Source organism: Crassostrea angulata, chromosome 4 (assembly GCF_025612915.1).
Source record: "Crassostrea angulata isolate pt1a10 chromosome 4, ASM2561291v2, whole genome shotgun sequence".
NCBI classification, from domain to species: domain Eukaryota; kingdom Metazoa; phylum Mollusca; class Bivalvia; order Ostreida; family Ostreidae; genus Magallana; species Magallana angulata.
Window position 1 is genome coordinate 28,096,538 of NC_069114.1, and position 15,941 is coordinate 28,112,478.

The 15,941-nt window shown below is 34.0% G+C and overlaps 2 protein-coding genes across 2 annotated transcripts; one reads left to right on the forward strand and one right to left on the reverse strand.

Annotated features, from left to right (window-relative positions):
- The first annotated feature begins 1,288 nt into the window (after positions 1-1,288).
- LOC128180054 (baculoviral IAP repeat-containing protein 7-like) lies at positions 1,289-7,526 on the forward strand. Its single transcript, XM_052847858.1, has 5 exons — positions 1,289-3,373; positions 3,505-3,623; positions 5,879-5,924; positions 6,074-6,202; positions 6,503-7,526. Exons 1-5 carry the CDS (start codon positions 2,857-2,859, stop codon positions 6,697-6,699), a joined length of 1,008 nt encoding a protein of 335 aa, XP_052703818.1. The 5' UTR covers positions 1,289-2,856; the 3' UTR covers positions 6,700-7,526.
- A 3,627-nt stretch (positions 7,527-11,153) lies between these two features.
- LOC128182468 (post-GPI attachment to proteins factor 4-like) lies at positions 11,154-15,873 on the reverse strand. Its single transcript, XM_052851101.1, has 2 exons — positions 15,761-15,873; positions 11,154-12,484 (listed from the first exon to the last, which is right to left on the reverse strand). The coding sequence occupies exon 2, from the start codon at positions 12,455-12,457 to the stop codon at positions 11,246-11,248; it is 1,212 nt and encodes a 403-aa protein (XP_052707061.1). The 5' UTR covers positions 12,458-12,484; positions 15,761-15,873; the 3' UTR covers positions 11,154-11,245.
- Positions 15,874-15,941: the final 68 nt, after the last annotated feature.

The following is a 15,941-nucleotide window of genomic DNA, read 5'->3' on the forward strand; positions in this document are numbered from 1 at the left end:
TATTGCAAGGATTTTGATTTCCGATAATTTATGAAAAAAATACCAGCTTTTGAACTTAGTCATTTTTTGGCAATAATTGCATATAGGGTATCCTCATTGTACAGATAATTCCTCCTGCAGTTTTTAAGATAAGAAGTTGTTCTTTTGCAAATCATTTGAACTTATATTAGAGGTGTGCATATTGCTAGGATTTTTTTTGTTTCCGATAATTTATAGAAACAAACAGCTTTTGAACTTAATCATTTTTTGGCAAAATATTGCATATTGGGTACTCCATTTCACTGTATACGGATTGACATGGATTATGGATACAGTTCATATAAATGAAAACCCAGTTTGCTGTCACATTGACAGCTTTTCACTTGTTTATATTATTGTATTGATAAACATTGTATCTTATAATACCGTATGAAATGAACATATTATTATCATACAATGTTAACAGAGGATATACGATATTGTGTCAAAACAGTACATGTATCTATGAATATCCAAGATCATAAAGTATGATTTTCATATAAAAATATATATAAAGGTGGTCTCATACAGGTAATGCCTCATAAAGGTGATGCCTCGTTTCGGTGAGCTTTGTAATCTGTGATTACCTATGTTTCCACATTAATATCGACCCATACTACCTTAAGTTTAACCAGATTGTTAATTTTGCCCCTATGTATCACTATATATGGAGCCACCAATATATAAATAGTGCCTGTTTGGGAGGGTAACAGTTGAAATTGACACCCCGAGAAAACCATTGTCAACCGACGCGAAGCGGAGGTTGACAATGGTTTTCGAGGGGTGTCAATTTCAACTGTTATCCTCCCAAACAGGCACTATTTATTTTGTTATACTGAATGTCTTAATGTTTAAGAAAATTTTACTGCTTTTATATAGGAATAACGTGAATTCTACAGCGAACCGTACGCGCATAATTTTCGCGCATGTAACATTTTAATGTTACCCGTTGCTAAGTGCGTTGCTAACGCTGAGGGTAATAGAAAATATTATTAACTGCGTCTTAACCAATCAGATTTCAGTATTTAACATGAAAGTATAACAATTTAGAAATATCGCATTTCTCCGTATTTAACAAGACAAGTGCTTCCTTAATTGTCATAAGTTTTCAGATTATCATAATGTCAAAATAAATTTTGGGATCATTCAATAGGAATATATTATATATACAAAATATATGACAACTACATCTGTTCATGATACTTTAAAATCATTCAATATATTCATAAAGTTTTAAATTGCAAAAATTGAACTCGGACGTTTAAAATATTTACTTTTGTAAAATACAAATTTTATATTTGAAAAGATTCCATAGATGTTGTAAACGAATGTGCCTCGCAGTGAACATCCTGAAATAGTTAAACATATCTAGCTAAAATGTGTATTTATAAATCTCATATTCTAACCTTAATACTATGGGCACACATATGTCTTTACTGAAAGGCCTTTCATATACCCCGCGAGTTTAGTGTATATAAGAATCATCCTGTCCGTATGTATGTCTGTCTGTCGGTTTGTCTGTGCAATCGTGTCCGGTCCATATCTATCTTATATAGAAACATTTGAAGTCCCTACTTCACACAAAGATTGCTTATAACTGAGGTTGTGTCGGGATTTTGACCGAAGGTCATTTGGGTTATTTGAAGGAAAATGCATAATTTGTGTCCGGTCCATATCTTTATTTTGGAGAAACTTTGTAAGTTCCTACTTCTTACAAAGACCTAAGAATGAGTCACAGTCACATCATCATTCGGGCACGTTCAATTTTACTGGGGGAAAAGTGCATAATTGGCGTCTATTCCAAATACCATTTTTTGATTGAGAATCATTGGAAGTGCCTTTTTCTTATAGAGATTATTTATGATCTTATATTGCCTGTGACTTGGAAATATGTCCTGACTTTAAGCTTTTGTCATTTGTGCAAGTTCAAGGCCATTGGAAGGAAAATGGTGCATAAATTACTTTCCATTAAAGAAATATTTGTTCATTATATTTTTTAGCGGAGTTTCATTTGTGAGATCGCTTGCTGTACCTTAGTTGAATGCAAACTTGTTTTAAAAACAAGGGATCAAACATAATGATTGTTAAAGAAAAATTATAAATATATATGCAAGGTATTGAAATCAAATTATTTGAAATAATCCTGATTAGGATTCTGATTTTGAATTTTGCAATAAAGGGAAAAGAGAAATCAAAATACTTATCATAAACTTTTTTAATCTTTAAATTCGTGAAATGTTTTTCCCTTCCACTTTCCAGAAAATAACTCGGCAATAGTGCTTTGTCTTTTTTTTCCCACGATGTGTAGTGTTTCTATTTCTAATTTTATTAAAATATAGGTCATAGAAGTTTGATATCTTGCAGTTTTGTCTTTAAAACCGAATGAAATTGATATTATAAAGCATTCAGTAATTGTAAGTTATTATTTATTTATTTAGATGAAAAGAATTATATTCATTCCTAGTTTCTTAAATATGTTAACTTTGGTGCTACATTAACAATTGTTAAATTATTTACTCTTCAAATACCGTCCATGTGTATTTTACGAAGTTATATTCGTAATTTATATTTATATGTTGAACACCTATAATCAAACTTGTTTAAGTCATCTATACTTGTACACGTCTTGAGCGAAAGCAATGTACATGACGTCTGAATTTATTAAAAGGTCTCAAATTTTTAAAATGTTTTTTTAATAATGCGGTTAATTTGAATGTCCTTGTTTAAATATAGAAATCATGATTTTATCATGTTAATTCTGTATACTTTATTAGAAAAGAGTGATTTTTTAGGACGTTGGATTAATTTGAGAGTTATTACTAGTTTTGAAATCTGAACATGAGCATGGACATTATACCTCGGACTCCTTTTGAGCGATTGGCACCACTAAGACGCAATTACAACAAGCGAATCATGACATTTGATCAGCGATGGCCACCAGGGGTACCAGTCTCACCTCGAGATCTGGCAAAAGATGGATTTTATTACACAGGAATAGATGACAAAGTGCAATGTACACACTGTGGGGGGATACTTAGTGGCTGGTGTGAGGGTGATATTGTGGCTTTGGAACATCGCCAACATTTCCCAAACTGCCCCTGGGTCAAGCATGGTAGTTTAATGTTGGAAGCCTTTGCCCCTACTATTCCCACGTATGATGTTGAAGACCTGGCAATCGGTCAACCAGCTATGCCTATAAGGGAAAGCTACGAACAATATCAAAAACCTAGTGTTCCTGGACCTAAATTCCAAAACTATGCCATGGAGTCGGCTAGAAAGGCTTCATTTAGAGGATGGCCTACCCAGAGAACCCTAAGACCTGATGATCTCTGTAAAGCAGGTTTCTTTTATCTTGGTAGGTAAACACATTTCCCTTTTTGGAATCGTTGCCTTTATTTTATTTTCTCTTAATCGTAGACACCCAACGTTCAACTATTTCAGATAGGTGTTGTGTTCAATCAATAGACATCTAACATTTTTTAACAGGAGAGGGAGACAAATGTAGATGTTTTTACTGCGGGAATACTTTATTGAAATGGGACCCTGAAGATGACCCTTTGTTGGAGCACGCTAAGTGGTTCCCTGACTGTGCCTGGTTGAAGTTGGTAAGGAAGGTTTTCTTATTTATCTTACCTTATTTATCTTACCTTGTTACAAATCAGAGAAAATGATAACATAAAACCATCATTTATGTTTGTTTTCACCTTTACTGGATCTTTTAGTTGAAAGTTTTATATGAGTTTGAGTTTATTAACTTTATACAAATATATAAAATGCTAATAACACTGTGCCGGATAATTATGCCAAGGTTCCTTTTTTACACTCGTCTAAGCAGCATGTATCGAAAAGATCAACTACTTTTGTTGGGAGTTGATTTTAATCAACTCTCCTATGCAGTTACTCAGACAAACCGAAAGTGAAACAGTGTTTGGACCTCAGCACAAATTATTGCTGCTGACCAGACTTAGTTCTTGAAAATAATTGATAAATTCGATGTAATGTATGCTTAAGCATTGTTTTTCAAGGAAACTTATTTATAAATACCTTGAAAATAGTCAGATTTAAAATGGTACGAACAATTTAAATATTTTTGTAGTCGTATGTATTCCTACGCCAGAGTTCAATATAGTCTCGTTCAACTCGACGCTCGGCTGTCTCCGTAAATCCTTGTCGGAGATTTACGGTGTCAGCCGAGCGTTTGGTTGAACGAGACTAGAGTTCAATATTGCTTGGATCCATACAATTTTCGAGAAATATTTCTATTACTGATACATAGTTTGATTGAATTAATTTTATCTTTAGATATTATTTAACATGATTCATATGGGGGTTTCTCGACATTCTTGTCGAAAAAGTCCAAAAATTCATATTACAAAAGTGTACATGTAATTGTCATGCAAAATAACATATCATTGATTTTAAAATAAATAAACATCGACAAAATCAACTCCTGTCAGTTCTTTAGTACTTTGATTATCAATGTATCTCACCTGTCAGGTGAAAATTTTACTATTAAAAATATTTTCCTATTTTTCCTGTAAATTCCGATAGGATTTGAACAAAAGTTCCAATGGATTTTAAAATCCGATAGGAAATCTTAATTTCCCATAGTAAAACTACCTGTTAATTCTCCTATGGGAATTATTGTTTTCCTATGGTATATTAGTTTTAAAGGTAAATATCTAACCTGCCAGGTGAGACACACTAGAAACCAAAAGTGGCTACATACTTACTAGACAATGGTAAATCATTTCGTGTACATAGTTTTATACGAAACTGCATTTTAAGTGGATGCAAAAATGCCACTTTGGCACTGGCTAAATTATTCGGCCCAATGTTTAATGTGATTTCTTAATACTATCTGACATCTGGTGTACCAAATACGTTTGTTACATAAAAAAATGACAATAACAAACCGTCAACCATCTCAAAAATCCATACAAAGAATAAGCTAAACAAGGAAGTCGCGGCGTGGGGTCAAATGTACTTCGTTAAGTTCTCAGACAAGAATAGATATCTCACTCATTACAGTACCAATATTTGACGCTCATTCATTGTCTAGACTGGAAAACCCGGTTATTGTGTATTATGTTATGGTGAAAATGGCGGGCGGATGGGCGGCTGCGGAAGGATATCTCTATTGTACGGATAACTCCTCATACAGTTTTGACGATAGAAAAAGAAGAGCATATTACTTGGGCGTTGATTTTTTATAATAATTTATGCCAAAAATACCAGATTTTAAACTTAGTTTTTTGTGCAAAAAATTTAGAATACCATATTTCTTTGGATAGGTAGTGTTTATCAAATTAGGGTTGACAAATGGATTATGGTTAAGTGATATTTTGATTGTTCACGTATAGTTAAATAATTCTCCTGCATATTATGTTTTATTGATTAAACGATTACGTTTAGAATGTTAATAACTCTTATTAAAGTCATTGCAAATCTATACAGCATGGTACAAATATAACATGCATCTTTTAATACCGGCATTCTTCTATTACTATAAGCAAACAAAGACATGATTCAAAAAGATTGAATAACCATTGTTACGCAACAGCTTTCCTCAAATTTTTTTTGTCATTTCGTCGTGATGATTTGAGTTTGCTTCCTCATGAAATCGTGTGAATGTGTTATATATATATATGAATATGAGGAAGAAAGCCATTTTAACATTATTTTTTTAAATTAGATTAAGCTTTAGGTTAAACGCCAACAATTGATCGAATAAAGGTGATTTTACAAATGTCATGATCGATTTAATAGTCCATTGTTTATTTTAATCTCACAAATTCGGATGTATGCAATATTTATATTAAGTAAAATAAATGAGGAATTTCTTTATTCTTTTCACCAGAAAATAAACACCGTTCAGCATGCAGAAAATAGCTTTGGTCCAGTAGGTATGTGAATTAAATCCGTAGAAATGAAATACTTCCGACACATACATGTATATCTTGTACCTTTTCTCTAATATTTTGGTGTTGCAACAAGTGTAAGACGAAATCATAAATTGTAATTTTTTTGTGTTATACTTTTGACAACCAATCAGAACAAGATGAGAGATATGCTAGCAGAGCAACCAATCAACCCCATGAACAGACAAGAACCAGTTTATCCAATGAACCGAAAGTAACCAGTCAACCCTTAACGACTGAGGATGAGTCAGCTGAAAGGAAAAGTGAGTACTATTGGCTCTTAAAAGAAATATTAATGTGTGACGTAATATTGACATGATACATTGTATATCAGCGAGTCTTTAAAAACACTTTGTATATCAGCAAATCTTTAAAAAGGAAATAAAGATTAGCTAATTTTGCTTAGCATATACAATGTATTAGATTTTTACTTATCATAAACTGTATTTAAATCAACTGGGCATGTAAAAAGTTTTTGTAAAAAAATAATTAACATTAGTAAATGAACTTTGTCGTACATCTACATATTAAGAAAGATTATTTTGTTTTATTCTCAATTGTAGAATTAAACGAAATATTGAGAGAGAATCAAAACCTCAAGGAACAGAGGCTGTGCAAGATATGTCTCGATGATGATGCTGGGGTGTTGTTTGAACCTTGTGGCCACATTTGCTGCTGTACCAGCTGTGGTGTTCCCTTGCAACAATGTCCTATTTGTCGAACATCAATCACAAATATAATCAAGGCTTATATCTCATGAACACTTTTATACTTTGTTGGTGCATGTAATACCAAATTTATTAATTTTTTTTTGTTTTTTTTTTTTCGCTTTTTTGGTTTTTTTTTATTTTTTAAGAAATGAACGTGAAAAACTTCATCGAAACCACAAAACAGATCTTCCGAACTTTAGAAATGAATTTCTGTATAAAGTGGTCCTGTTTCCAGATCAATTTTATATAAATCAAATTTTATCATTTATCATTACATCTTACTGTCTAGATGATGCTTTGTATACAAATCCATGTCAAGATTTGTTGATCATACAATTTTGTCCAACTCCCATCTACTTATTATTAAGCTAGCGTTGTGATATATTTACTTAGATATTTCAATTAGATTTGCATGTTTCTGTATTCTATTTTAATATACCATAAATTACCATTATAAGTTCTTTAAACTTTTATGATAAAATTTAGAACACTATTTTTGCATTCTAATATACACTTTTGGGGTCATAATATGAATAAACATGACAAATATTCATCCAATTTTGATACTGGTTTATGATTTTCCCATGGGAATGGTATATACTAGTCCTTTTTTTGGTTTACTAAGTTTACTTGTGATTCAAAAGAATGAGATGAAAATGTAAAAAAAATAATAACGGAAAATGAATTTTTTTCAATACTAACATTTGACAAACATTTTTAAACCTATTTTTAGCAGTGTATGCATAGAGGAAAGCAAAGTTACAATGCTTCTTTTAATTGATTTCGTTCCTAATAACGGTTTCAAAAAAGATGCCAATGTGCCATATATATAGTTACATGTACCTTATTGATAAAGTAAATATTTTCATAAATAGCTCCCAATGACGCTTTCCTTTGTTACAATACAGATCACTTGGAAAATACATGTATACAAATGCAAAGTAACATACCATGCCGTACTTGCTATTGTTTCTTAAAGCATCATACATTTTAAAAGATCTAATTAATTGTTTTAAAATTTAATGCATTATTTATTAGCTATTAGAATTGTTAAAGGAGTCAGTGTTTTGAAGAGAAGAAGTAACTATTCAATATTGTATGATGATCAACAAAAGTAATTGATTAAAATCCAATCGGAACATGATAATTTTGTTTTACATCAAACCATCAATAGTCATTTCAAACACTTCCTTTAGTTGCTTAATCTAAAGTATCGTCCTTAAAAATCATCATATTGTTTTTAAATTGTATTCCTATGTTGTTTTTAGATTCAATTACAGAATACCCAAAGTTTACATTGGTATTATAGGTGCTAGAAGAGAAAAAAAAATGGTCATCATTAAAACCAAAATAAAACCTCTCTCTTAAAGACATTTTATAATTATTCTTTTAATGAAACATTCATAGAAATTTCACACTCCCTAGAAGTGCAACAATTTGATCTTTTTCCTTTAACAAGGTGTTTTCATTTTTTTTTTATAGAAAGAAATAGATTATAGTGTACTTAATTAAATGTTTTGAACAATCTAAGATTGATTTTTAACTGCGTTTTCCAACGTAAAAATCCGGTTATTGAAATGGTGAAAAGCGCGGTCGGATGGGTGGGCGGCTGCTAAAAGGGTACTCTTATTGTACGGATAACTCCTCTTACAATTTTCAAGATAGGACGTTGTTCTTTAGCAGATCAATTGTTCATATATCAGAGGTGTGCATATTGCTAGGATTTTGATTTCTAATAATTTATAGGGAAAATACCAGCTTTTGACAAAATAATTCATATAGGGTACCCCTATTTTACTGATAACGCATCCAACAGATTTCAAGATAAGTCGTTCTTTTGCAGATCAATTGTACATACACGTATTAGAGGTGTGCATATTGCTAGGATTTTGATTTCTGATAATTTATGAAAAAAATACTAGCTTTTGAACTTAGTCATTTTTGGGGCAAAATATTGCATATGGGTGCTCCATTTCTCTGGATACGGCAGGTAGCGTTTATCAATTCAGAGTTGACATGGATTAGGGATACAGTTCACTGTGAACAAAACATGGTTTTTTGTCACATTGACAGCTTTTCACTTGTGTTAAAATTGTAAGGAAGAAGACGGAAATCTTTTATCACAGTTTAATGTGAACACAGTGTATACTGTTACTGTTTACAATGCGTTCTCACGAAATGTGTAATATAGGCCTATTTCTTAGAAGATTAATTATTCATTAATATTTATGATCTTTTAGCCTTAATCTATCGAAAAATGAAAAAAAAGACCTTTATCACTACGCAACGATAACACCCTTTCTATTTCTAGCAATGATATTTTAAACTCACTAAAAAACTTTACAATCAAAGAAAAGCAAATGCAAGCCAATCCTAATTTAATAGATTTCAAGCCATATGTATAGGGAAAAAAACAAATGAAGAAAATATCTGTTTTGAAATAGACGGAATTAGGGTTCAACCTGAAAAGGAAGTAAAATTAGTTGGTGTTACCATAGATTTCGAACTTAAGTTTAGCTCTCACATATTACTATTTATCATAGTTTCATAGCGTCAAATTTTAACTTATGTCCATTAGTTTGACATTTCTGTGGTAAGAGAGAAACGTAAAAAAGGGAGAAAAAATAAAGGAAACGACATAACGATTTGTCTACGACGATTACATTAAAGGGACTTGGGCACGATTTGACTTAAAATTTTCAAATTTTATTTTTCCATTTTCAATGTTTATACTGATAAATATAGAAGTTTATAATGCTATGTCAAAATTTGAAAGTCAAATATCAAGTTATTAGCAAGATACACAGTTCATAATTCTTTGTTTTGTAAACAAAGCTCGACTATTGTCATTTTTACATATGTGTTGTATTTGTGTAAGTTTCAATCAAATATATCTTTCTTTTGTTGATAATAGTGTTTATGAAGATATTGAACAAGTTTAAAATGTTTTTTTACATGTCATTTTGTCTAAGAATGGTAATTCTCTACATAACATTTTTGTAAACAACTATAAGACTTGAGCTTTGTTTACATAACAATCAGTTCTTTCCTCTGTATCTCGCTCGTAACTTGATTTTAACATTCAATATTTTGGTCAATCATTTAAAATGCACCAGTAAATCATTTTAAACATAAAAAATAAAAATAAAAGTTTTGGTCTCAAATCGTGTCAAAGTCCTTTTAATTCATATACTAGTAGTTATTAATAACTTCCTCAAAAATCAAAACTACCATGTCTTAAACTCCGGCGTTTCAGAACAATGGCAATAGAGTATTTTAAGATTTTAAATAAACAAAGTTCTTCTTACCACAGAATTTTATCCAAATTAAAGAAATGCCATATTCTTTTAGATATACAAATACAGCTGTTTTACCGATTGTAGGATCAACAACATATAGTCTAAAATCTTTTAGATTTGAAACTGCAAAATTCTGGATTTCTCTAACAGAGTCATTTAAAAATATTATTACTTTTAATAAATTCAAATCAAACATAAGTACGGAATTGTATTGTATGGAAACTACTGTTAGTGAATGTTGCACTTGTCGCTTTTCCTTATAAAAGGTTTGAATTCAGAAGGTCTGAAGTATTGAGGTGTTCATTGTCTTAGAGTATCATTGCGGTATGTTTTTAGTTGTGTAATATTGATATTGTATATTTTATGTTGTAATTATATGTAATGGTATCATGTGGTCGGAAAATAGCTCCTCGGAGCTAATGTTTATTGTTGTAAAACAAACCCGACTTTAAAAAAATATTATATCTTAAGAAGTCAAAATATTTCAGCTTTGGGATAGGATATACATATATTTACATCCTTCAAATAGTTAACAATCTTTATTTTCCATATCGCCATTGATGTAGTCTGTAAATACCCTGCTAAAATCAAGAAACTGCACAACATAACCAAATGTGGAGCCGCTGTCAAATAAGTAACGTGTAAGGCCTTTCCATCGTGTAACAAACTGATCAAAAAATCGATGATTTGTCCATTTATATCATCAATTTTAGGAAATGTAATTATATTTTGTCCCTTGTTGTTACTACTGTAGAAATTTTTTTATCACCCGCATCATAGAAAACCCGTGACAATCTTGCATAAGCTTTCACGCCATATACATGTGCCAAATAATTGAAGTTTTCTCGTACCCCTAAATATTTATTATATACTGCATGAGTTATTATATACCTCATGAGTATATTATCAATCCACAAAGTAAAAAATATACTTTTTTGGTTTGGGAGATATTAATACTTGTCAATATATGAAAACATTCCGTTGTAATGCATACGTAAACATTAATGCGATTGGTGAGATTTCCAGCGAAAAACAGTAAAGGAGCCAATCGAAAAAGAGCAAAAAATAAGACACGAAAACAATAAAAATTCAGTGAGTTTGTCTACGCCAGTAATTAATACTTGGCCGAAAATTTCCAATGATGCATGACTGCCTATATGTCTAAATTAAATGTATTTTGTATGCAATAACAACAACAAAAATCATTGTTCAAATTAATACTTTTTTCATGCGAAAATATAATAATAATCAATTATGTTGGAAAGAAATAAATATATCTAAATTGAATAACAAAGCTTTAAACAATGAATGGATCCAGAACTTGGTCTCTCAGAGAAGAATACATTCCAATATGTCTAAAGAGATTAGGCTGGATTAACAAAGCCTTTAAACCCGGATTCATCTCACGTAACTTGTCAATAGCCGTGTCTTTTCCAAACCCTCTTTTACATGTTACTGACTTTAAGTATGACGAGATGGTTTGAAAACCTGACTTTGTGTAAACAATGGCTGGTGTACAGCAAGAGGGAGCTGGTGTGATCTGGTAGAGGTACTTTGACAGCCTTCTGATTGCTGTAAAATTCTGTCTGCCAACAGCCAACACCAGAATGCAAGAGTACACAAAGAAGCCCAGCCATATGATTTTTCTGTGTTTTGCTTCGACTGGATGGATGATCAGATAAACTTTCACAAAACATGTAGTCAGAATCAATCCCAAACAAAATAATTCTGGTAACCGTTCCCTCTCTAAGCTGATGAAGCCCAAGAGGCGATCTGGATGATAAAGCTTGATAAATGTGATGTTTTGTTTAGGTGGATGTCCTCCACCTAGCCCCAATTTGTACAGATGATGATCAATAACTGTTATCATATCATCATTGGGTAATGCATCATCTTCCATTAGGAGAAGATTTGAAACATTCTGTTTGAACGTTTCCTCTCCACAGAAGGCATAGTCTTCCTTTTCCTTTTCGAGGGTCTGGTCAATGGATCTTTGAAATGGTAGTCTTGAGGATGAGTTCTGGAATCTGTTGAATGTTGGCACTTTGCGAGTCAAAGGTTCTAATTCATAGTAAGAGGATGGTTCATCATCAACATTACAAATAAATAAACTGTATGACAATTTCAAATGCTTTGCTTTGTGAAGGAGCTGAAGAGATTTCCCAACAACTTGTGTTAAGTACTTAGGTTCATATTGATCCAACATATGACGATTTCTTGATACGGTTATAATGGTAATTCCAACACTGATTTGACTTTCTTGCGTAAGTTTGCCCCTTCCATCATATTTGGCAAGAAAGGACTGAGCCTCAGCTATTCTCTGGTCATTCACATTCCTCATTAATTTCTGGGCTTGAGACTTTTCTTTGCGCCACAGTGTGTCATACGCTGTATATCTGTATCTCAGAGAAAGCAATGGCAGTCCAATAAAAAATGTCACTACAGTTATGAATACTAAATGTTTCACAAATTTGTATTTGAAAATTGTTCTGCACCATCTCAGCATCATACACAATCATGTAGGTTTCTTTTAAACCTGAAAGAATTAAATCATGGTATTAAATATGTACATTTTCTATTTCTGATATTAACTTGTGTGACAAATTCACTTGCTTCTACAGTACTTTGACAAATAGCATTATATGCACGTTCTTCTGTATAACAGTTTTTTTCTTTATTTACTTCTACAGTACACAAACAAGTCTGCATGGAGAAATTAATATAATGATGGATATGACAGCCCAGTGGATTAATGATCAAACCTAACCCCCTTGAATCTCAAAAGTTAAGAGCTAGCTCTACCACTCAACTTCTTTGGCACTGGTTTTCAAATAGGTCTGATCTTAAAATTTCTCCCCCTAAAATAATCCTTGCCCTTGCCCAAAGTATATCAGTGAGTCCATAGTGAATACCAGCGAAGAACTAGGCTTAGAACAAGTAATAACCTGCAAGACAAGAGGGGATAATATCCTAGATCTACTATTTACTTCCCACCCAACCCTGATAGAAAAGATTAGGAGTTTACCACCCATTGGCAAAGCTGATCACGATGTTATCTTATGTGATGCAGCAGTGGAACCAGTAAGATCGAAACACCAAAGAAGAGAGACCTTTCTGTGGAAAAGGGCCAATATGGATGCCATCAGAGAAGAAATAAAAAACAACTATAAGGAATGTGACAACATCAGGGACATCAATCTAATATGGGCCAAGTTCAAGGGTATGATCAATGACTTGATGAGGAAACATATACCAACTAAGTTTACTAGATCAAGGCCATCACATCCATGGATTGATACCCACCTAAACAGGCTCACAAGAAGAAAAAATAGAGCACATCAAAAAGCAAGAAGAACCAAAAACAACAGAGACAGAAATCGATACAACAAACTGAAAACATCATGCCAGCGAGAGATACGACTGGCAAGGGAAAAATACCTACAGGAAGTGATAAGTGAGGATTCAAAGAGATTCTGGTCCTACATTAAACATCAAAAACAGGACTCCAGCGGCGTGTCTCCACTTAAGGGTCCAGATGGACTGCTCCATAGTGACACAGTGTCCAAGGCAGAAATCCTAAACAACCAATTTCATTCGGTTTACACAAAGGAAGACCTAGCAGACATGCCATCAAAAGGAGATAGCCCACATCCTTCTATGAACAACATCCGCATAGGAAGAAGTGGTGTATGCAAGCTCCTGAAGGGCCTAAATGTACACAAAGCAACCGGACCAGACACAATTCCAGCGAAATTCCTCCAGGACTTTGCACCAGAACTAACCCCAATCATGACAAAACTGTTCCAACTCTCACTTGATACCGGAAAAGTGCCAGATGACTGGAGGGAAGCATCTATTGTCCCCATATTTAAGAAAGGAGAGAGACACTTAGCCTCAAACTACCGCCCAGTCTCCTTAACTTCCATATCATGTAAGTTGTTGGAACATATCGTACATAGCCAAATCATGGATCACTACGACAGTAACCATATTCTGGCAGACCAGCAACACGGTTTTAGAGCAAGACGATCATGCGAGTCGCAGTTGTTGATTACAGTGGACGAGGTGGCCAAGTCACTGGCCCATGGAGAGCAAGTAGACATAGTGTTGTTGGACTTCTCCAAGGCCTTTGACAAAGTGCCACACCAGCGCCTCCTACACAAATTGCACTTCTATGGTATCAGAGGTAACACATGGAACTGGATCAAGGATTTCCTTGCGAAACAGACACAGCAAGTCAACTTAGAGGGTCAATCCTCTACCAGAGCTGATGTCATCTCAGGGGTTCCCCAGGGTACTGTGATGGGACCATTACTATTTCTCACCTATATCAATGACTTGCCGGAGCGTACATCATCAGACGCAAGATTATTTGCTGACGATTGTCTGCTTTATCGGAAAATAAACTCCAGAGCCGATGCTGAGCAGCTCCAAAAAGATCTGAAGTCACTAGAGAAATGGGAACGAGAATGGCAAATGGAATTCCACCCCCAGAAATGCACAGTCATCCATGTATCCAGGAAACAACGTCCCATAACCAACAACTACCTCCTCCATGGCCACACCCTCGAATCAGTCAGCCATGGAAAGTACCTAGGTGTAACCATAAACAACAGGCTGAACTGGACGGAACACATCAACAATGTCCGAGCCAAATCAAGCAAGACCCTAGGTTTTCTCCGTCGCAACATACAGGGATGTAGAGCCGACATTAAATCAGCTGCTTACAGTACAATCGTCAGGCCCACCCTGGAGTATGCAGCGACTGTCTGGGACCCATATCAGCAAGCCCAAATACAACTGTTGGAGGGTGTCCAGAGGAGAGCTGCAAGGTTTGTCAAGGGCAACTATTATGTAAGAACACCAGGCTGTGTAACATCTATGATGGAGGACCTACAATGGGAGCCCCTCGAAACACGCCGACTAAGATCACGGCTCATCATGATGTATAAGATCAGGAACAACCTCATCGACATCCCAGCAACATCATATCTAACACCAGGGGATACTCGCACAAGGGGCAGCAAATACCGTCAGCCACCAACATACAAAGACGTGTATAAGTTCTCCTTCTTCCCAAGAACCATCAGGGACTGGAACAGCCTGTCAGATGACGTTAAAGAAGCCAGTACCATCGATGGCTTCAAGAAGCAGCTAAACAACACCTTAGCTGTGTCCTATGACCCTTAAGTGACATGCAGACCATTGTTTTTACCCGATTTTAACTGTAAATAGGAGGCTTTTAGCTGTGTTCGATGCGTGCTATAACACTCGGAAACCGAGGCCAGCACATTATAGGAAGAAGAAGAAGAAGAAGATCAACATCCCTGGTCCTGGGGCCATAAAGCTTAGATTTGCCAGCCTTTGATCTTAGTCTCATTTTCAACTATTAGCATATATAGATTGTTTATGTAAAAATGACACTTAGATCAAAAGGTAGCTCATCGCCCCAGAGCCAGGCTGGGAAGCAGAAGTAAACATATCATATCTGATGTTTGTTCCCTGCACCAAACTTTCATGTAACAGAATGGGAGACATAATTAATGACAGGTGCTCGACATAATAAGCTTGCCAGCTAGTATCAGCGCCAGCTACTATATTGCTCTGACTAGTGATCGTACTAGACTGACTGTCACATTTCTTGCTGTCAAAGGTTTCCCCTGACAGTTGTCAATGTTGTCGGTGAATATTGCAGATAATTCTTTATAAGATTTCGAATTTCCTCGAAACCAAGGGAAAAATCACAGTTATCATTCCTTCGAGTGAAAAATTTAAAAATATTTGGAAACAAAGTTAGTTGTAACGCATTAACCTGTTATTTTTGGTCAGCAAACTTAATCTGTGTCAATCAAAAAATGATTGCTGCATCTGCATCCTGTTTTACCCGATCCGGGAGTTAGCGTTTTCATTTTCACTTTTACCAACATGATTACACTTTTCACTTTCGGTTTCAGGGGTTTATTTCTCTTAATTTTATATAAAAATTAAATGAT

What these genes read in the sequence shown, in the direction of transcription:
- LOC128180054 (XM_052847858.1), top strand. Translation starts at nt 2,857, where the DNA reads ATGAGCATGGACATTATACCTCGGACTCCTTTTGAGCGATTGGCACCA. An exon ending in AGCAGGTTTCTTTTATCTTG is followed by an intron (nt 3,374 to 3,504) that starts GTAGGTAAACAC and finishes ATTTTTTAACAG; the next exon opens with GAGAGGGAGACAAATGTAGA. An exon ending in ACTGTGCCTGGTTGAAGTTG is followed by an intron (nt 3,624 to 5,878) that starts GTAAGGAAGGTT and finishes TCTTTTCACCAG; the next exon opens with AAAATAAACACCGTTCAGCA.
- LOC128182468 (XM_052851101.1), bottom strand. Translation starts at nt 12,457, where the DNA reads ATGATGCTGAGATGGTGCAGAACAATTTTCAAATACAAATTTGTGAAA.